Source organism: Podarcis vaucheri (genome assembly GCF_965113315.1).
Source record: "Podarcis vaucheri genome assembly, chromosome: 10".
NCBI classification, from domain to species: domain Eukaryota; kingdom Metazoa; phylum Chordata; class Lepidosauria; order Squamata; family Lacertidae; genus Podarcis; species Podarcis vaucheri.
In genome coordinates, this window is record NC_138748.1 from 72639149 (window position 1) to 72661897 (window position 22749).

The 22749-nt window shown below is 48.9% G+C and overlaps 3 protein-coding genes across 4 annotated transcripts in view; all 3 read left to right on the plus strand.

The window, feature by feature from the left end:
* LOC309541299 (uncharacterized protein) overlaps nt 1-22749 on the plus strand; it is a 64971-nt gene that overhangs the window by 27982 nt on the left and 14240 nt on the right. The gene's annotated exons all lie outside the window — the stretch shown is intronic.
* Nucleotides 1-22749, plus strand: part of LOC309541280 (uncharacterized protein) — a 123030-nt gene that overhangs the window by 4881 nt on the left and 95400 nt on the right. The gene's annotated exons all lie outside the window — the stretch shown is intronic.
* On the plus strand, nt 8386-19402 carry LOC309541317 (uncharacterized protein). 2 transcript variants are annotated; one of them, XM_082239060.1, is made up of 2 exons: nt 8386-8589; nt 17501-19402. In XM_082239060.1, exon 2 carries the CDS (start codon nt 17710-17712, stop codon nt 19297-19299), a length of 1590 nt encoding a protein of 529 aa, XP_082095186.1. In that variant the 5' UTR covers nt 8386-8589; nt 17501-17709; the 3' UTR covers nt 19300-19402. The 2 variants fall into 2 exon arrangements, with proteins under 2 accessions (XP_082095186.1, XP_082095185.1); XM_082239059.1 differs by lacking the exon at nt 8386-8589 and adding an exon at nt 16519-16559.

Consider the following 22749-nt stretch of genomic DNA (forward strand, 5'->3'; position numbering starts at 1 on the left):
CTCCTCTGGAAAAGTGCTCTTTCTTTTGGGGTTTGATTACTTCTGCCTCCTTCAGTGCCCACTGGATCCTCAGCGAGGTACAACACTTTCCTTTGAACTTATGTAGGGTTCTCTCTCAGGACCGCTACCCAGGAGTCTGTGTATGCAAGCTGCTCCAACATCCAGGGTGTTTTGTCATGTTTCAAAAGCCTTCAAGCAAAACACAAAGTGAGAAAACTCCACCCCCCCTTCCTCACAACCCTCTTGGCCGAGCTTGAGACAATACATGGACATTCACAGAGCTGGGAGCCTGCTGTTGCCTGGTTGAGGCTCCCACAGCTGGCAGTGCACTGCTGCCAGGGAGGGGGGGGGTCCACAAACGCAGAGGGAGAGAGAGAGAGCGCTGGCCCTCCAGCCCAGCTCCCCTGACTGAGCTGGAGACACAAGCGTCAATGCAAAACACACAAAAGAAAGCTCTCTCCGCCCAAAAAATGTGCAATTTAACTGTGAGCAAAACACACAGAGGAGCCCCCCCCCCCTTGCCTGAGACACACAGAGAACTGGGGGGGGCCACAGCTGGGTGGGTTCAAAGAAAGCATCAATTTATCCGAGTCACAGCACCAAATGTATATATACACTGGTACCTCGGGTTACATACGCTTCAGGTTACAGACTCCACTAACCCAGAAATAGTACCTCAGGTTAAGAACTTTGCTTCAGGATGAGAACAGAAATCGTGGTCTGGAGGCGCGGCGGCAGCAGGAGGGTTCATTAGCTAAAGTGGTGCTTCAGGTTAAGAACAGTTTCAGGTTAAGAACGGACCTCCGGAACGAATTAAGTTCTTAATCCGAGGTACCACTGTACCTCCAAAGGCTATAAAAACTCCTATTAAAGGTAAAGGCACCCGGGACCTTTAGGTCCAGTCGCAGGCGACTCTGGGGTTGCGGCGCTCATCTCATTTTATTGGCCGAGGGAGCCGGCATACAGCTTCCGGGTCATGTGGCCAGCATGACTAAGCCGCTTCTGGCGAACCAGAGCAGCGCACGGAAATGCCGTTTACCTTCCCGCCGTAGCGGTACCTAATTATCTACTTTCACTTTGAAGTGCCTTTCAAACTGCTAGGTTGGCAGGAGCAGGGACTGAGCAACGGGAGCTCACCCCGTGGTGGGGCTTCGAACCGCCAACCTTCTGATCGGCAAGTCCTAGGCTCAGTGGTTTAACCCACAGCGCCACCCGCGTCCCTTAGGACTCCTAAGGGACTCCTAGGTATGGCCAACAATACTCAGGAGCCAGGAGGAGATAAGGCAGTGGAAGACAGAAGTGCCTGGCATGCTCTGGTCCAGGGGGTCATGACTAAACAACTAAACAACAACCATACATCTGAATGGGGTTTCTCTGCATGCATTTCCCCGCTCCTGGACCCAAGACCCCTCCCCAAGGGGCCAGCAGCGCATCCATGCAAAGGAAGAGCAGAGCTGCAGCCCTCCTGCGACCCTCCGCGCCCTGACTTGCCCCCTCTCGCCATGCAGCGCTGGGACCCCCGCTCTCCCCATGGGCCCTATCCTGGGAGACAGGAGACTCACCAGATCCCAGCAGGCGCCCCCAGGCAGCCTCTGCAGAGCCGAACCAACGGGACCCCCACACGCCCGACTTCTTGCAGGAAAGGGAGGGATTGGGCTTTCGCTCTGGAGGACCCTGCCCCCCCGTCTTTCTTTCCTGTCTAGGAATCTAGCTCGTTTCTGTTTAACCCTTGGCAAGCCGAGCGCACCCAACTCACGCCTCTCCCTCTCTTGAGCATCATGCACCAATGGCTTCCCGAGAAGACGGAGGAGGAGAGGTTTATGGATTACTTCCGGCAAGGGATACTTTCAGTTTCGGCCCCCTGGTCTGAAATATACTCAGAGTCGCAAAGTGATTTCATGCTCTTTATTCAGCTCATAGTGCAAGGCGCCGACCCATTAGTAGTTCAGCGGGGCTCCGGCCAGTCGTTGAGCTGGGGGTGCTGTGCTGTGCTAGGAGGAATGTGGCAAGGCGGTACTCCCAGTCCCCTTGCGTCATGCGGCGAAGGGTGTCCTTGGTGGTCCGCACCATGCGTTCTGCTTGGCCATTGGTGGCAGGGTGGAATGGCGCCGAACTGATGTGGCGGATGGCGTTCTGCGCTGTGAAGGTTTGGAATTCTCCTGACGTAAATGCAGTCCCGTTGTCTGAGACGAGAGTGTCAGGGAGCCCGTGGGTTGCAAACAGCCTGCGAAGTACCTGGATGGCTGCGGACGTAGAAGTGGACGGTACCAGTGCGACTTCCAGCCATTTGGTGTAGGAGTCCACCACTATGAAGAATGTTTTCCCCTGAAAGGGGCCAGCGAAGTCCACATGCAGGCGTGACCATGGTGCTCGGGCGGACTCCCAGGACTGGACTGGGGCCCTTGGGGGATCTGGGTGGCATTCTTGGCAGGCCTGGCAGTGTTTGACCCAGGCTTCTATCTCTCCATCCATCCCCGGGCACCACACATAACTCCTGGCCAGGGCCTTCATTCTTACTACCCCTGGGTGTGTCTCGTGTAGGGCTGTGAGGACCCTTTGCGGAGGGGCTGGGGAACAACGACCCTGCTTCCCCATAACAGGCACCCCTTGTGGGCCGACAGTTCATGTTTGCGGGTTGTGTAGCCGGCGAATTCTGGCCTGGGGCTGCTGCTGGGCCATCCCCTCCACACCCAGTCCAGGATCCGGGAGATGACCCTATCTTTCTTGGAATGGTGTGCAACTTCTTGTGCCTGAATGGGGCGGTTGGGAAGCAGCTCCAGGCTCATAACCTCTTGTGCAGGTGCTGGGTCGGGGCCTGTTTCCAGTAGTGGTAGCCTGCTGAGGCCGTCCGCATGGCCCATCGCCTTCCCAGGGCGGTGAATCAGTGCATACTGGTAGCTGGCAAGGAAAATTGACCACCTGAGGACGCGAGGAGACAGCACTTGGGGGGTCTGCTTTTCGGGGGCAAACAAGCCAAGCAACGGCTTGTGATCAGTCACCACGGTAAAGGGCCGCCCGTACAAGAAATCATGGAATTTTTTTACTCCCTTCACGATTGCCAGACCCTCCTTGTCGATTTGCGAGTAGTTCCGCTCAGTTGTGTTGAGTGTCTGGGGAAAGTATGCCACCGGTACCTCTCTTCCATCCAGGAGTTGGTGTCCCAGGACAGCACCGATGTCATCGGGCGAGGCGTCGCATGCTAGCACCACCGGCAGCTTCTCGTCGAAGTGTGCCAAGACCGAGTTTGAGACAAGCAAGTCCTTGACTGCCTGGAATGCGGCCTCCTGGCACTGGCCCCACACCCAAGGGGCCCGCTTGTCCAGGAGTCTGTGTAGGGGCTCCGCTACCGCCGCCTTGTGGGGAAGGAAGGAATGGTAAAAGTTCTATAGTCCCAAGAAGGCCTGGAGTTCAGTCTTGCTCTTGGGCGCTGGGGCATCACAAATGGCCCGTACCTTGTCCCCAGTCAGGTGGACCCCTTTCTGGATCTCAGAAAGTCCACCTGAGGCACTCCTAGTAGACATTTTTCCCGCTTCACCTTAAGACCTGCTGTCTGGAAACAGTGCAAAATGGTGCGGAGGCGGTCCTCAAACTCCTCTGGTGTGGGCCCGGCAATCAACACATCATAGAAAAAGGGGGTGATGCCAGGAATCCCTTTAAGGAGCGAGTCCATTAGATTCTGGAATATGCCTGGTGCCACACTGACACCGAATTGCAGCTGCTTTACCCTGAACGCTCCTCTGTGCGTCACAATCGTCTGTGCCTCTGCTGTGGCCTCATCTACTGGCAGCTGTTGATATGCTTGGGCCAAGTCCAGCTTGCCAAAAATTTTCGACCCAGCCAGGGTGGCAAGGATATGGCTGACCACTGGCACTGGGTATGCGTGGGCCGTGAGGGCCTTGTTTATGGTACATTTGTAGTCTGCGCAGATGCGGACCGAACCATTAGGCTTGACGGGTGTGACGATTGGGGTTTCCCAGGGGGCATTAGGTACCGGCTCCAGCACGCCTTGCTCCATGAGCCGGTCCAATTCCTCGTCTATATGGGGTTTCAGGGCGAACGGGACCCGGCGGGCCTTGAGCCTGACCGTTCATACTGCGGGGTCAAGCTGTAGAGCAATGGGGGGGTGGGCCGTATACTGTCCCAATTTCCCATCAAAAACCTCCGGAAATTCCTTGCATATGGCGTCCACATCCACTTGTAAGCTAGTGTGGTTCACCCCGGTGACGGCTAGCCCCAGTGGTCCAAACCATGCCAATCCCAGTAAGCTAATGTAGGGGCCCTTGACCACAAGCAAGTCCAGTTGCCGTGTCCACCCTCGGTATTGCACCCTGAAGGTCCCCACCCCCACTGTGGGGACCTTACATTTCTGGAAGTCCCAGAGGGTGAATGGGGCCGGCCTGAGTTTGGGACCCCCAGTAGGACACAGTTTCCTTAAGGTCCTTGCTGAGATTATGGATAGAGTTGAACCTGTGTCAAGCTCCATGTGGCATGGGGCCCCCTCTATCTGTACCTCTACATAAATTTTCTCTACGTTGGGGTGGGGCAACTGGTATACCTGGAAGTCCGTGAGCTCCGTCGCGTTGCCTTGGTGCGTTGGGCCCCAGGACCTGGGGCTCTTGGATTGGTCATCTGATGCCTGGCGTCAGGTGGGCCGAGCCCGACACACCCAGGCGATGTGTCCCGATTTTCTGCACTGCCTGCACTCTGCGTTGCGGAAACGGCAGGTCCTCCTCTTGTGACTTTCCCCGTAGCTTGCGCACTTCCCTCCTTCTCGGCGAGGCAGGTGTGGTATGTGGGCTGCTTGAGTGCGCTGCTGTACTCGGTGCACCTCCTCCCTGTCGGATCCTGAGTCATCGGTGAGGTCTTCGTGGTGGACCCTCAGTTGGGACGGCAGGCTCGGCCGTGCCTCTTGCGTCGACCTCTCGGCAGCTTCCGTTGCCAGGGCCTCCTCCAGAGCGACCTGGAACGTTAGATCCTTCTTAGCGTAGAGGCTAAGCTTCTCATCCTTCAGGCCACCGACGAGGCGGTCACGAAGCATGTTCTCCAGCTCTGAGAAGTTGCAGAACCGGGCGGCTTGGTGGAGAGAGGTCACAAACCCAGTTATGGTTTCCCCAGGGGCTTGCCGCTTTGCGTAGAAGGCATTTCGACAAGCCACCACTGAGGGCTGCAGCGAAAAGTGCCCCTTCAGCTGTTCCATTATTGTTTTGTATGGAACAGTAGCGACGTCCTCAGGTGCAAGGAGACCCTGGGCGATTTCAAACGTCTCCTCTCCGCAGATGCTGAAGAATATCGCCCTCTTCCTGGCGTCTTTGTCGTCGGTGACCCCTTTGGCTTCTAGGAGGAAGGTGAAATGGGAGGCGTATGCTTCCCAGTCTCCGGATGCTGGGTTGAACGGCGAGAAGCTGCTGTCAGTTGCCATTCTGAGTTCCTTGTGTCCTGGAGCTGAAGCCTGGATAAACGGTGCGAGGCAGCGGTGCGGCAGGTGGCAGTGCTGCGGTGCTGTGTGTGGCAGTCAGCTCAGCGGGATCCCACCTTCATCGCCAGTGAAACAGAGTCGCAAAGTGATTTCATGCTCTTTATTCAGCTCATAGTGGTGAGGAGGAATGAATGAATGTCCCCTCAAAGTATCTGCTTTATATACATTATTTACACAATGGGCTGCACATGATTGGCTAATTCTGGAATTCTACTGTAAGCCAATCAGGTTGTGGATTCGCTTCTATCTGGAGAATGATTGGGTGGTTCCTGCCAACCAATCATACTGCTGCATTGTTCTAGGACCAATCAGACTGCTGCATTCTGAATCCTATTGTTCTAGGACCAATCAGACTGCTGCGTTTTGGATCCTATTGTTCTAGGACCAATCAGACTGCTGCAGTTTGGATCCTATTCAACTCAGTACATAACATGGCCCCTGCTGGAACACGGGTCCTAAGAAATCTTCACTGGCTCCCGGTCTGTTTCCGAGCACCATTCAAAGTGTTGGTACTGACCTTGAAAGCCCTAAATGGTCTCAGCCCAGTAGAAGGGAAGGAGCGTCTCCACCCCCATAGTTCAGCCCGGACACTGAGGTCTAGCTCCGAGGGCCGCCTTGTAGCAAGGATTTTTAAGGTACCTGTGACCCACTCAAATTGTGTCCAAGAATTGACAGACACAGCACTGGAGAAAAAGAAAGTGATATTTATTGCTAAGCAATAATTGACCCAGTGGAATCGTTTCCAGAGACTGGACACCCCAGCTCTAGCGCCCTGAGGCTTTATACCTGAGTACATACATCATAGATCATGACATAATCGAATACAATCACACATGGCAGCAAAAATAGAACCGATGAGCGCATTCAAGCCTTGCCCCCTGATCATGTAAAGAGTTCCCTCCCAACTTCTGCTTTCTTCAGTCTGAACATTAGTCCAACCTTTCCCCTAATAAAAAGGAGAAAGGAACTGTATTCAGCCATTAAGCTCTCCTACGCAACATCTGCCAAACAGGGACATTTTGTGGTTAGCATCTTCCTGTTTTTAGCTGCTCAGGACCCTGTCTGGACAGGAGGAAAATGCCAGCACAGCAGATTTATTGCTTCCCCCCTTATGTTAGCGAGACATTGAGAAGAACAAGGGGAGAGAACTGGGGCAGAGTTCATTTTGGATTTTTCAAATCTAAGCATTTTGCCCTAAGCTTTGCAGAAGCCTTCATGATTCAAACATGGATTATAAAAAAAAACCATTATAAGGAAATATGGTTATATATTGATATATGACTAACTGATTATATGAAAAGCATAAGGTCCAGCTCCGAGGGCCTTCTGGCAGTTCCCTCATTGCGAGAAGTGAGGCTAAAGAGGGCCTTCTCGGGCGTCGTGACTGCCCTGTGGAACGTTCTCCCACCAGATGTCAATGAGATAAACCATTACACGACCTCCATAGATGCCTAAAAGCAGCTCTGTATGGGAAGCTTTTAATGTTTTATGTTGGGTTATGTTTTCTTCTATCCTTTTGTAAGCTGCCCAGAGTGGCTGGAGCAATCCAGTCAGATGGATGGGGTACAAAAAAAAGTTGTTGTTTTTGTTAGACACCCAGCTTTTGATAGGGCTGCTTCGTTCTGTGCTTTTGGACTCCTATGTGGGCTTATGGTTCTGGTGCTTGTGGATCTCAAGGGATTTAATGTCTTGCCATTATAAATGCACGAGGATAAGTGCATTTACACAGACACATTTCCGCAAAACACCAAAACTCTGGCATGTAGCCGCAGGTGATACAATAGGAGCCTTTCTGCAAATGGCCTTTGCAACACAACTCACAGGATGGTAACAAAGTACACACATTTGCCTCTTTTCAACGGATGTTTTCGCTTAGCCACGTTTCCTCAATGAATCCACCCATTTCTTGATGAGATGTAACTTCTGCCAGGAAAACCTGAGCTGAAATAGGAAGGAGAGCAAAACAGCAGCCCGGTCTGACCCCCGTCAGCCTCCAGACTCCCCCAGTCACGTGGCAGGAGATTCTTCCTGAGCCCTCCCCCCTCCGTGAGATGGGTATGACATCATGGATGATCCATTGATGATCCACATGATCCAAGCAGACTGGTCCAAAGAGCAGATCTCTGTGCCTGAATGAAACGGGTCTGCCATGGTGGATTCTGGAGTCAAGAAATCCGCCCTTTCCAGTGATCTCTCAGGCTGGCCAGGAAAAGGCAGGGAGCAGGAATCACCAGGCATCCCGATTGACAGACAGACTTGTCATGTTGCCCAAACATGAACTCGGAGTCTGATTTGATTTCCATGTACAACGCAAACGGAGATGTTTTTGGGGTGCTCTCTCTGTGACGGGGGGGCTACTATCTGAGGGTGTACAAATTGCAACGCGCTTTAGTTCTGGGCTGCTTCACTCCTTGCATGGGGGGGGGGGGGTTCTGCGCGCAAACAGATCAACAGCTGCCTTGCTTTCTTCCTGGCCTCATTGTGTTGCCTCTGACGGAGACACAAGGGATGAATTTTACCTGGGTGTCGGGGGGAGGGAGGCGTGTGTGCAAAAGCCCAAGCCCCATTTTCTCCGTAACACAGGAGTCACAGAGCCCAACCCGCTGCTCAATGTGCCAATACCTAAAACATGGAATGGATCTAAGATCATGGCGTGGGGGACGGGGGGAGGGAAGGATTTTGCAATGTAAACATTGTAGGGGGGGGACCGCACTTTGCAGCTCGATTGCCGGGATCAGCCCCTGCCCCGCGCTCCTCATCCCCATAAGGAATAAGGGAGGGGGAAAACCTTCCTCGCCTTCGTCCTTCAATTCCTCCCTTCCCGGTACATCCTCCTCTCACCCCGCGCCCACAACCCCAAATCCCTCCACCATGCGCTGCACCTCCTTCTCCTCCCCGTAATCCGGCTTCTGTTTCCGAAATGAGCGGAGAGAGCCCCCTTTCCAAACTGCCTGCTTCGCCCGCAAGTGGAGCTTCTACTCCGAATAGCTGCTCTGCGGCGTAGCTCTAGGGGAGCGCGCTTTCGGAAAGGGGGGGAGGATGGGAAGAGGAGGATCCCCGCCCCCCGTGGATGTTGCAGGAAAGAAATGAGACTCGAGAGCGAGGACAAAGAGGTAAAGGGGTCGCGGGTGGCGGGGGGGGGGAAGGACCCAGAGACCCCCGCCAGCTCCCCAAAGCGACTTCCGTGGGGCCTGGATCCCTAGAGGTGTGCTGCTAAGGGGGCTTTCATTGGCCCATTAGGCGCATTGGCAGCGGCGGACATGGGGCCCCCTTGCCCGTTTCCCCCGCACAGGCATCCCTGGGGACGTGTGGGCTCCGCACGGATAAAGGCGGGCCATGAAAGGGTTAACGGGCGTGAGGGACGCCTGGATAGGGACCCCCCTGTCCCTAATCTGTGCGTCTTGGGGTGGCCCCTGAGGATGGAAAGATGGGGGGTGAGGAGTGAGCCGCGCCAGGGGGGGCCTCTGGGTGCAGGGGAGACTCTGGAACAGAGGGAGGGAGTGAAGTGGGGAGGGGGAGCATCCCTGGGGCAGGGAAGGGCAGCATTGGGGGGGGGGAGAGATCGGAAACCAGTCTTTGGGGAAACTTCTCCATGGTGGCGCCTACGGGGATTTTCTGGAGGGGCCCCCTAGGCTTCACCCTCCCACCCAGGAATCGGCCACCCCTTCAAGGAGACCAGAGACAGATCCCTGAAAAGTGGGGGGTCCAGTCCCCCCACCCCTCCTTCCTGTAACCTCCATCCTCTTCCCACCCCATAAGCCCCCATAACCCCTGCCCTGTCCAGGAAGAGGGGAGGGGAGAGGCCTTCTCAGAAGCAGCTCTTCGTTTCTGCAATCCCACCCAGAAAGCAGCCAGAAACCTTTTCCTCTCTCTCAGGATTCCATCTTTCTAATAATAATAATAAATCCAGCTTGCAGAAGTGGCAGAGGAACCAGAGACCAAATTGCAAACATGCGCTGGATTATGGAGAAAGCTAGAGAGTTCCAGAAAGACATCTACTTCTGCTTCATTGACTATGCAAAAGCCTTTGACTGTGTCGTCCACAGCAAACTATGGCAAGTTCTTAAAGAAATGGGAGTGCCTGATCACCTCATCTGTCTCCTGAGAAATCTCTATGTGGGACAAGAAGCTACAGTTAGAACTGCATATGGAACAAATGATTGGTTCAAAATTGGGAAAGGAGTGCGACAAGGCTGTATATTGTCTCCCTGCTTATTTAACTTATATGCAGAATTCATCATGCGAAAGGCTGGGCTGGATGAATCCCAAGCCTGAATTAAGATCGCTGGAAGAAATATCCACAACCTCAGATATGCAGATGACACAACATTGATGGCAGAAAGTGAGGAGGAATTAAGGAAACTTTTATTGAAGGTGAGTGCAAAACATGGTCTGAAGCTCAACATCAAAAAAACGAAGATCATGGCCACTGGGCCCATCACCTCCTGGCAAATAGATGGGGAAGAAATGGAGGCAGTGAGAGATTTTACTTTCTTGGGCTCCATGATCACTGCAGATGGTGACAGCAGTCACGAAATTAAAAGACGCCTGCTCCTTGGGAGAAAGGCGATGGCAAACCTAGACAGCATTTTAAAAAGCAGAGACCTTACCAACAAAGGTCCGTATAGTTAAAGCCATGGTTTTCCCAGTAGTGATGTATGGAAGTGAGAGCTGGACCATAAAGAAGGCTAATCGCCGAAGTTGTGTTGGACACAACTAAACGAATAAACAACAACATTATTTGTACCCTGCACATCTGGCTGGGTTTCCCCAGCCACTCTGGGTGGCTTCCACAGAGACCAAAAATACACTAAAATGTCACAAAACTTCCCTGAACAGGGCTGCCTTAAGATGTCTTCTGAATGTCAGGTAGTTGTTTATCACTTTGACATCTGATGGGAGGGCGTTCCACAGGGAGGGCGCCACTACCGAGAAGGCCCTCTGCCTGGTTCCCTGTAGCTTTGCTTCTCGCAATGAGGGAACCACCAGAAGGCCCTCGGCACTGGACCTCAGCATCGGGGCAGAACAATGGGGGTGGAGACACTCCTTCAGGTATACTGGGCCGAGGCCGTTTAGGGCTTTAAAGGTCAACACCAGCACTTTGAATTGTGCTCGGAAACGTACTGGGAGCCAATGAAGGTCTTTCAAGACTGGTGTCATGTGGTCTCGGCAGCCACCCCCAGTCACCAGTCTAGCTGCCGCATTCTGGATTAGTTGTAGTTTCCGGGTCACCTTCAAAGGTAGCCCCACGTAGAGCGCATTGCAGCAGTTCAAGCCAGAGATAACCAGAGCATGCACCACTCTGGCGAGACAGTCCGCGGGCAGGTAGGGTCTCAGTCTGTGTACCAGGTGGAGTTGGTAGACAGCTGCCCTGGATACAGAATTGACCTGCACCTCCATGGACAGCTGTGAGTCCAAAATGACTCCCAGGCTGACTACCTGGTCCTTCAGGGGCACAGTTACCCCTTTCAGGACCAGGGAGTCCTCCACACCAGCCTGCCCCCTGTCCCCCCAAAACAGTACTTCTATCTTGTCAGGATTCAACCTCAATCCATTAGCCGCCATCCATCCTCCCACCACCTCCAGGCACTCATACAGGCCCTTCAACGCCTTCACTGGTTCTGATTTGAAAGAGAGGTAGAGCTGGGTATCATCTGCATATTGATGCAGTTCCAAACCCCCTGATGATCTCTCCAAGTGGCTTCATATAGATGTTAAAAAGCTTGGGGGAGAGGACAGAACCCTGAGGCACCCCACAAGTGAGAGCCCAGGGGTCTGAACACTCATCCCCCACACCACTTTCTGAACACGGCCCAGGAGAAAGGAGCGAAAGCACTGTATAACAGTGCCTCCAGCTCCCAGCTCCTCTAGACGGTCCAGAAGGATGTTATGGTCGATTGTATCAAAGGCCGCTGAGAGATCCAGCAGAACTAAGAAACAGCTCTCACATTTGTCCCTAGCTCGCCGGAGATCATCAACCAGCACAACCAAGGCAGTTTCAGTCCCATGATGAGGCCTGAATCCTGACTGGAAGGGATCCAAATGGTCTGCATCCTCCAGGCGTGCCTGGAGTTGTTCAGCAACCACTCGATCAATCACCTTGCCCAAGAATGGAAGATTTGAGACTGGGCGATAGTTGCCAAATTGGCTGGGTCTAAAGATTTTTTTTAAGAAGTGGTTTAATGACCGCCTCTTTCAGCAGGTCTGGGACGACTCCCTCGCAGAGGGAAGCATTCACCACCCCACAGAGCCCATTGCCCAGCCCTTTCCGGCTTGCTTTTATTAGCCAGGATGGGCAAGGATCAAGGAGACAGGTGGTTGGTTTCACGCATCCAAGCAGCCTGTCCACATCCTCTGGGGTAACGGATTGAAATTGATTCCATGCAACTTGACCAGACAGGGCTCTAGCACTCTCCTCCCCCGACCCTGCTCCCATGGTGGTGTCTACCTCCTTCCGAATATGAGTGATTTTATCTGCAAAAAACTTTGCAAAATCGTTGCAGGAGATCTTGGGGTCTTTACAAGGCATAGGTGGTAAAGGTGGTTTTGTTAAATTGTGGACCACCTGAAAGAGTCTCCTGGTACTATTTTCTGCAGATGCAATAGAGGCAGTGAAGAAAGTCTTCTTTGCCGTCGCTATCGCCACTTGGTAGGCTCGACGTTGAGCTCTAACCTGTGTCCAGTCAGATTCGGAATGAGTTTTCTGTCACCGACGCACTAGCCGTCTCAGCGATTGTTTCATCACCTCAGCTCCAAAGAAAACCACGGGGCTGTCTGGGCTCCATGCAATCAGAGAGGGCGCTTCAGAGCCAGACAGTTAATAGCCCTGGTTAACTCTGCATTCCAGCAGGCCACCAGGAAATCAGCTGAAAGGCCATCAACATGGGATAAAGCATCCCCTACCACTCTCTGGAAACCATTTGGATTCATTAAGTGGCGGGGGCGGACCATCCACACTGGTTCCACCTCCCTGCAGAGGGAAAGGGTCGTGGAGAAGTCCAGTTGCACCAGGAAGTGATCTGACCATAGCACTTCTTTTCTTTCACATTTACTTAGTGTAGATTACCCACGTCACTAGAGGTGAACACCATGTCCGTGACTATGAGTTGGGCCAAACTTATTCAGGGACAGCCCCATGGAGGCCATGATTTCCACGAAGTCCCAAGCAGCCCCTTGTAAGGTCATGTTGGCATGGATGTTAAAATCCCCTAGGACAACCAAACTAGGTATCTCCAGGAGAACATCCGCCATGACCTGAAGCAGCTCGGACAGGGAATCCTTGGTGCAGCGGGGAGGTCAGTACACCAAAAGGAATCCTGTACTGCCCCTATTGCCCAGCTTCCAGAACATGCACTCAGAGAATTGGGTCTTCCCAGTAGGACGCCTGATGCAAGCTAATGACTTCCTAAAAATCACTGCACCCCCCCCCCATCCACATGACCTGGGTTGCTGTGCGTAAGCAACCAGAAGATCACCAGGTTGATGGACTCTATGGAGTTGACGGAAAGGACTGGCAGAATCTGAAACCAGGGAGAGGAGATGGTGGAAGAAGATTGGAAAATTTAAAGTTTATATATAAACATATGATAAAACTAATGAGTGATAGAAAAATGGTGGAATGATTTTTTCCACCATTAGCAGAAATGTTATAAGGAGTTAAGCAGATTTGCTGAAACAATTAATAGAAGTGGAATACAAAAAGGGAGGTGACAGGAGGTCGAGGAAACAAGGGAATGAAAAATAGAGTACGGAAAAGGGATGATGTATGTTTTTAAATTGTTTTTGTTTTGTTTTATTTAGGGTTAAGGTTAGGGAGTGGGGTTTGTTTAGTTTAGTTTAATGTGTTTAGTTTAGGTTGTGTTTTGCATTGTCTATATATTGTACTATATTGTTTTTTTCTTCTCTCCTTTTTTCTTTCCTCCTTTGTCTTTTTTTCTGTTTTTCTCTTCCCTTTTTGTAATCTATAAAAGTAATAAATATTATTATTATTATTATTATTTAAAAAAGAGAAACCAGGTGGGCAAGCAGCGGCAAGGAAAGGCCCATCTGCTTCATCCAACCAGGTCTCTGTCACACATGCCAGGTCAAATCCTCCATCCACAATCAGGTCGTGGATGGCAGTGGTTTTAATTATCTTTGACCTGGCATTACACAGCAACACCTTCAGGTCATGTGGGTTTCCCCTGTTGATTCCAGCATCCCTCTCATCAAGGCCAGACCAGGAGGCAGGGATAGTCTTCAAACAATGACTAAACCTGCCTCCTCGGTAATGACATGGTCTGGTCTTAGCGTAACTCCTCCTCCTGCCCATGATCACCCAGATCGGATGTCCTAGTGCTTCCCGCCCCACGTGGAACTTGTCCCAGCCATTGTGTTGGCTGGGGCCCCACTCCCAGTCAGCCCTGATCCTGCCCCTTAAAAATGAAACACAAACTATACACAACCAATAAAACAACAAAAAACAAAAACAGAACAATTATACTCAAATGAATCCCCAACCAAATATCCATCCCACCCACCCACTCCCAACAAAGGAAAAAAGGGGGGGGGGGGAATTAAATGCCACCGACTGCTTGAGGACATTTTAAAACACATTAACCACTTGGAACAGGGAAGCAGTAGCAGAACAACTTCCAGCACTTTCCCAAAAGTTTGTTCCAAATAAGGGCCTGGGCCACGCCCCCTGGGCCAGTTAGAAAGGGCCCTGGAAGGGAGCAGGCCCTGCAGTCCTCACCACAGCCAATGGTCTGTTTCTCTTCCACTTCCTGGTTCCACTACAAATAAAAAACAGTAAAATAGCAGACATTAAAAACCTCCCAATACAGGGTTGCCTTCAGCTGTCTTCTAAATGTCAGAATGTTGCCCATTTCCTTGCCCTCTGCCTGGGTCCCTGTAACTTCGCTTCTCGCAGGGGGGGGGGATCAGCAGAAGACCTTCGAAGGACCACCTGCCTGTCCAGACTGAGCAATTTTGGTGGAGATGCTCCTTCAGGTCTACAGGGCTGAGGCTGTTGAGGGCTTCAGGTTGCAGATCTTGCTGCTCCATAACAATCTCATTCAGCAATTAAATTTATTACTGAAGGCAAAGAAGCATAACAGGATTCAAAAAATAGCAAAAACTTAATTTACATAAAACCCTAACTTAGCATACCAAAACAGCACTCAACTAAGAATCACACAAGCACAGTAGAGAAATAGCAGACTAGGAAGTGGGACCAGGTGCCTTTCGGCCTTGTAATTTATATTCCATTAAATGTCAGAGTAACCTTGGGACTGGATAACACGCCTGGCTCACTCCAGTTTAAACCAGCTTCATCTGGTTCCATGAAACAAGAAAGGTTCTTCATAACCTCATCGCAACTTATCCCACCACCAGCTCTCAGCAGAAAGGAAACTGCCGAGTTTCAGGAAGCCTGCATTAGATCAATACTTTTCTTTGCCTGAAAAATGCAACCATGACACTTTAAAGGTCAGCACCAACAGTTTGAATTGTGCTTGGAAATGTGCTGGGAGCCAGGTAAGATCCTTTAAGAGCAGTGATATGTGGTCTCGGTAGCTGCTCCCATTCAGTTTCTGGGTCACCTTCAAAGGTAGTCTCATGTAGACCACATAGCAGTAGCCGAAGCCAGAAATAACCAGAGCATGCACCACTCTGGCGAGACAGTCTGCGGGGAAGGAGGGTCTCAGCCTGCGTTCCATATGGAGCTGCTAGACAGCTGCCCTGGACACAGAATTGACCTGCACCTCCTTGGTCAGCTGTGAGTCCAAAATGACCCCTAGGCTGCACACCTGGTTATTTAGGGGCACAGTTACCCCATCAGGACCAGGGGGTCCCCCACACCTGCCCATCCCCTTGTTCCCCAGGGACAGTACTTCTGTCTTGTCAGGATTCAAGCTCAATCTGTTAGCCACCATCCATCTTCAAACCACCTCCAGGCACCAACACAGGGCATTCACCACCTTCACTGGTTCTGATTTAAATGAGAAGAAGAGCTGGGTATCATCCACATACTGGTGAAAACCCAGGCAAAAGACCCGATGATCTCTCCCAGCAGCTTCATATAGATATTAAAAAGCATGGGGGAGAGGACGGAGCCCTGAGGCACCCCACAAGTGAGAGCCCAGGGGTCTGAACACTCATCCCCCAACACAACTTTCTGGACATGGCCCAGGAGGAAGGAGGGGAACCACTGCATAGCAGGGCCCCAGCTCCCCTAGAGGGTCCAGAAGGATACCAAGGTCACAGGTCTCCAGAACTGCTGAGAGATCCAGCAGAACCACGAAACAGCAGAACCAGGGCAATTTCAGTTCCATGATGAGGCCTGAATCCCAATTGGAAGGTTAATGGTGGCAGAGGCATTCCTGATCCTGCACCGCCAAAAGCTCCAGGCCCAAGAATTTAATTAACTTTGAAGGGGCCATCGGATACTTGGTGGCCTTTTATTCAAAAGACAAATATTCTGATTACTTTTTAATTGATTTATGATATAAACAGCACTTCTGTTTTACATATGCCACATTGGAGAGATTTTGATACACAGGTCTGAGATCATCGCTCCCCCTGAAACTGCTGTGTTAGCAGCACTGTGAGCCTGGACAGTGTGTTTGGGGGTCCTGGGCTGCCTAGACAACAAGACCCCCTTCTCAGCCTGGCTTATATGGTCCAAAAAAAGCAGAGCAGTACATTAGGCACCAGGTTGGCTGCAGGAGTGAGTGGAAGGAGGTGTGCAGGGCACCATCCAACCATCATAGAAATTAGACTCTGGATTTCTGTAGGTTTTCCTCCATAGCATTTTCTTCTGAAGATAACTCAAGAGGACGTGAAGGAGTGAACCAAAGTATTACAACCAGAGTTTTCTTTCTCAATGGGCTCCCTTCCCTGGTTGACGAGCCCCATCTCCCCTCACTTTCCTCTGCAGAATGGGCAGAATGTGCCTTCTTGACTGTGGGATTCACTGTTGTTCTCATCCTCTCCATCCACCAGGGCCTGCCTTCACCTGCAACAGAATTCCCCAACCCACCAAGAATTTGAGACCCATCGGGTATGGCCTCTGTTGCATTCTGACAGCTTCTGGAAGCCACAGGTGAGAACTGAGTGCTGGGTGGGAGCTAATAGTGGATAAATTACTGTATTTTTCGCTCTATAAGACGCACCAGATCACAAGACGCACCTAGTTTTTGGAGGAGGAAAACAAGAAAAAAAATATTCTGAATCTCAGAAGCCAGAACAGCAAGAGGGATCGCTGCTCAGTGAAAGCAGCAATCCCTCTTGCTGTTCTGGCTTCTGGGATAGCTGCGCAGCCTGCATTCGCTCCATAAGACGTGCACACATTTCTCTTTACTTTTTAGGAGGGAAAAAGTGAGTCTTATAGAACAAAAAATACGGTACCTCATAAGGTGCATGACATTTCCCCCACCAGAGGTACTACCGCTCCCCTAACACCACTTGATATTGTGTGATTATGATCTTTAAGACAGAACAGGAATTACTGTCTTTTTTGCACCATAACACTCACCTTTTTCCTCCTAAAAAGTAAGGGGAAATGTCTGTGCGTGTTATGGAGGGAATGCCTACAGGTGGCATGCCTATGGATTTTCCTCCTCTAAAAACTACGTGCGTGTTATGGTTGGGTTCGTGTTATAGAGCGAAAAATACGCTAATTCATGTCCCCAGAAATAACACAACTTCAGTCCATCAATAAATCAATACTACATATTCAAGGTAGTACATATTCCACTAAGTACAGTTTATCTATTTGCCTTGAATATCCTGCTTTTCAGTGTCGTGTCTGGATAGTCCTGCGTCAGAAGGCGGGCATGAGATCAGACAGCATATCATTCTTTAAAGAATCAAGCTGCTTTATGAACATTGATTGAGGATTTTGAAAGTTGCTCATGAATTACTATCATTTGACATGGCAACTTCATTTCCTAAAAATTGGGAACATGGGTAGGAGGTGAGGGAATGTAGGAGACGTTGAAATAGAAGGTGGTAATGGAGCTTGATGTGTTCTCTTTCCCTTAGTTCTCTTCCTCAAAACCAAAACAAGATTCCCTTTCCTCTCACTCTAAAGAAGGAGATGGAGAAGACAGTCAGAACTCCAGGGGATGGGTCACCTTTTCCCCCCATTAGGAATAGAAATTACAATGTGTGAAATGTGGAATATGCTTCAATGAATGAGGAAATATAGTTAACATCAACAAACTCCAACAGGGGAGAAACCATTTAAAGGTATGGAGTGTGGGAAAAGTTTCACTGACAGTGGGAAACTTAGAACAAATCAGCGGACTCACATGGGCGAGAAAGGATTCCAATGCAGGGAGTGTGGAAAGAACTTCAGTCAACATGGGCACTTAAGTTTACATCAACGGATTCACACAGGGGAAAAACCTTTTAAATGTCTGGAGTGTGGAAAGAGCTTCTATCGGAGTGATACACTTAGAAGACATCAATGGACTCACACGGGGGAGAAACCATTTAAATGCATGGATTGTGGAAAGAGCTTCAGTCAGAATGGACACTTAAGTTTACATCAGCGGACTCACACAGGGGAGAAACCATATAAATGTACGGAGTGTGGAAAGAGCTTCAGTTTCAATGGAAACCTTAGAACACATCAACGGATTCACACAGGGGAGAAACCACATAAATGTATAGAGTGTGGAAAGAGCTTTACTGATAATGGAAACCTTAGAACACATCAACGGATTCACACAGGGGAGAAACCATTTAAATGCCAGGAGTGCGGAAAGAGCTTTGGTGACAATGGACCCCTAAGAACACACCAACGGATTCACACAGGGGAGAAACCATATAAATGTCTGGATTGTGGAAAGAGCTTCAGTCAGAATGGAGACCTTAGAAAACATCAACGGATTCACACAGGGGAGAAACCATTTAAATGTATGGAGTGTGGAAAAGGTTTCTGTCAGAATGGAGAGATTAAATTACACCAGCGGATTCACACAGGGGAGAAACCATATAAATGTATGGAGTGTGGAAAGAGCTTCACTCAGAGTGGATACCTCAATATACATCAACGGATTCACACAGGGGAGAAACCATTTAAATGTATGAAGTGCGGAAAGAGCTTCAGTTTCAATGGAAACCTTAGAACACATCAACGGACTCATACAGGGGAGAAACCATTTAAATGTATGGAGTGCAGAAAGAGCTTCAGTGAGAATGGAAACCTTAGAAGACATCAACAGACTCATACAGGGAGAAAACCATTTAAATGCCTGGAGTGTGGAAAGTGCTTCAGTCAGAATGGAGACCTTAAATTACACCAGCGGATTCACACAGGGGAGAAACCATTTAAATGCATGGAGTGCGGAAAGAGCTTTACTGATAATGGAAAGCTTAGAAGACACCAACAGACTCATACAGGTGATAAACCATTTAAATGCCTGGAGTGTGGAAAATGCTTCAGTCAGAATGGAGACCTTAAATTACACCAGCGGATTCACAAAGGGGAGAAACCATATAAATGTATGGAGTGCGGAAGGAGCTTTAGTGATCATAGATGCCTTAGAAAACATCAACTGATTCACAAAGGGGAGAAACCATTTAAATGTATGGAGTGTGGAAAGAGCTTCCGTCAGAGTGGACACCTCAATATACATCAATGGACTCACACAGGAAAGAAACCATTTAAATGTATAGAGTGCGGAAAGAGCTTTAGCGATAATGGAAAACTTAGAAGACATCAACAGACTCACACAGGGGAGAAACCATTTACATGTATGGAGTGCGGAAAGAGCTTCAGTCAGAATGGAAATCTTAGAAAACATCAGCAGACACACAGGGGAGAAACTGTTTAAATGTATGGACTGTGGAAGGAGCTTCAGTCAGAGTGGAACCCTTGATTTATGTCAACAAACTCACACAAAACACAAACCTTATAAATATCAGGAAAGAAGATAGGGGTTCGGAGACTTCCGGGTTAGCGCCTTTGGTAATGGCGGAATTCCTCTGATCGGGAGGAATTTGCTCTGTGGAAACTGGGTCTGGCTGCCACGGTGAAGGCAGAGACCCCTCAAAAATCACAGGCGGGTGAAGCCTGTGAACGTGGGATTCGGCGGGCATCTTTTCCGCCTCCCCTACTCATGGGGAAACCCAGTTTCGGGGATCCGGAGCGAACTGGGGTGAGCGGCGCGGTACTTTGAATCGACTGCTTCTTCCACGGAGCGAAGCGCCGGAGAGCACTGACTTTTTCCTGTGGACAATCTGATTCTAAAAGCAACTACCCGTGAGTAGAATAAATTGGAAGTTCTTAAAGAAAAAAAGACTTAATTTGGTACCAAAACGGGGAGGCTCAAAACAGGAAGTCCACCTTCTGCTTTTGTAAATAGATTAAAGCAAAGAGGCTGCAAGCTAAAGTCTTGGAAAGCCTATTGGAAAGGACTAATTTTCCAGCACTAAAAAATAGTGGAACCCCCCCCCCCTTGGATGCAGAAGAAGAGGGGGGAAGTTTTGGACCATATATACCTGCAAGAGAGAGGGAAGGAAGTTAAAATTCCACTGCTCAGAACCTGGAAACGGGCTGCCAATAAGACTGCCGTACTTTGGAACGTGCATTGACTGTGAATAGACCGTTCGCTGACAGCTAGCTGAATAAGGGAGATACATTGTTTTTAGCTGTCCTCTTCTGATCTTAAAAAGGAGGAAAAGTAGCTGAAAATTGAAACTAACTTTATTGTTTGAACTGTGTCTTAAAAGGCGTTATTATGGATTAATACAAATAGCAACTGTTTCCCCCGAGAGGAAGTTTCTAAAACTGTTGCAAGAGTTGGAGCAGGGGAATTTTCCAGCTGTAAGGTAAAACTGTGGGACTGGGGGACTGACCTTGGATTTCTTAAGTGTTATGGCAGATGGAAAAGAAAAAATAGATTCCTCAATCCCAGACAAAACAACAAGGTCTGGGAAGTCTTGGCAGCGAAGAGCGTCAACATCCGGCCCTTCTGCGTCATCTGCGGCTGTACTAACACGTTCTAAACCAAGAGGAATGTTATCAGAAGAGGCTTTAGCACTTGCATTAAGTAAGATAAATCACTCATTGGAACAGCTAAATAAGAAAGTGGATGCTGCATCTACTAAAATTGATCAAAACACAGAAAGTTTAAATAATTTGGGACAAAAGGTGAATGCCAACACAGAAACCATCAAGAAACTGATACATGAATCTACTTCGATTCCACAGACCGCAGAGGAAGCCAGGGGAAAAGTTGCTGCCGTGGAAGTTAAGGTAACACAACTGGAAACAGAGAGAGTCCCAGACCTACAGAGGCAACTTGAGGACCACAAGTCGACGCTTTCTATGATTGAGCTCAAGGAAAAACAGATGAATTTGAGGATCAGAGTTGTACCTGAACTGGAGAAGGACAGTTTGATAGATTTTCTCACGCAGGAATTTGCAGATTTTTGGGATTTGGATTTGGAAGAAGAGGAATTTAGAATCGTGAGGGCCTTTAGACTTGGGAGAGGAGGGAAGAAAGAGAAGAACAGAGTAAGAGACTGTTTGATTACCCTCTGATCCAAAGAAGAGAGAGATAAAATTTTGGGTTGGCACTAACAGAAGTCAAGAGTGGAAATATTTAAAGATATCCCGAAACATCTTTTGGACCTAAGGTCCAATTATGGAGATTTGGTTGCCCTGCTGAGAAGGAATAAAATCATCTTCAGGTGGGAATTTCCCCAAGGCCTATCCTTCAGTTTCAAAGGAAGGAAAATAAAAATAAGATCAGTAGAGGATAAAGTAAAGTTTTTGAATAACTACGAAGAAGATCTGCAGAAGGAACTTGGAAAAGAGCCAAGAGCATCAGACAAAAGATCACCAGACAGAGGACTAGAGCAAAGAGCATCGGACAGAGGATCAGTAAATAGAGGAATACTGGATATAGCAACATTATCCTTTGGACTGGACCACCCAGTGAATGTGACACCAACACCACCAACAGAAGAAGAGCAAGCATTGGGCGCAGTTGGAGGAAAATCAGAGTAATTACATCATGGCACTGCAAGTATTAAGCTGGAATGTGAATGGACTGAACTCCCCGGAAAAAAGGCGGAGATTGGGCCATGAATTTATTTCATCAGATAAAGTCAAAAAAAGAGGAGTAGTCCTTTATGCAAAGGAGAGCCTATCAACGAAATTTATATTTAAAGATGACCAAGGAAGATTTGTTGCAATTGAAATTCAATCACAAGGAGAGAAATTTTTGATAGTAGGAATTTATGCACCAAATGAAGGAAAATCGGAATTTTTTAAGAAGCTACATGAGACTCTGATGGACTATATGGATTACAATATGATTTTGATGGGAGACATGAATGGAGTGGTGCCTACAAATATGGATAAGGCACAGAGACAGGTAGTCACCAAGGATGGTAGACTACCAAAAACCTTCTTTGACATGACTGAAAGTATGGACTTAGTTGAGATTTGGAGAATGAAGAACCCTCTGGGAAGAGAGGGAACTTTTTTCTCTGAGGCTAAAATGACTTGGACAAGAATCGACCAAATTTGGGAAACCAGGGGACTGGTCCCGAAGATCTGCAAAACGGAGATTTGCCCTAAAACTTGCTCTGACCATAATGCTGTGAAGATGGAAATGAAACTGACACCAATTGGTTCCTTTAGATGGAGGATGAATGATACTTTGTTTAGGAAAGAAGAGGTGACCAAGAAGGCCCAAAAAACCTTGATATTATTTTGAGATAAATATGAATACTGTGGAAAAAAGAGTAATCTGGGATGCAAGTAAAGCAGTTATGAGAGGATTTCTGATACAACAGAATGCAATCAAGAAGAGAGCTCAAAATGAGAAAAAAGACAAAATTCTGGAGAAAATAAAGGAAGGAGAGAAGAAATTGAGAGCGAAACCAAAGTCGCAGGAGATCCTGAAAGAGATAAAGTTATATCAAGTACAATATATGAAAATGATGAATCAGGAAATAGAATGGAAAATTAAACAGATGAGACAAAAGACATTTGAATTGGCAAATAAGTGCGGAAAACTGCTGGCTTGGCAAATGAAAAAAAAGACAAAAACCTAATACCATTATGAATTTGGAAGTGGAAGGAAAGAATATACAGAATCCAGTGGAGATCAGAAAGTGCTTCCAGAGGTACTTTAAACAATTATATACACAAGAGACGCAGAAAGAAATGGACATTGACCGATTTTTGGAAACAAATGGACTACAAAAAATCTCTCAAGAAAATAAGCTAATGCTGAATTACAAAATAACGGAGCAGGAGGTAGAAGGGG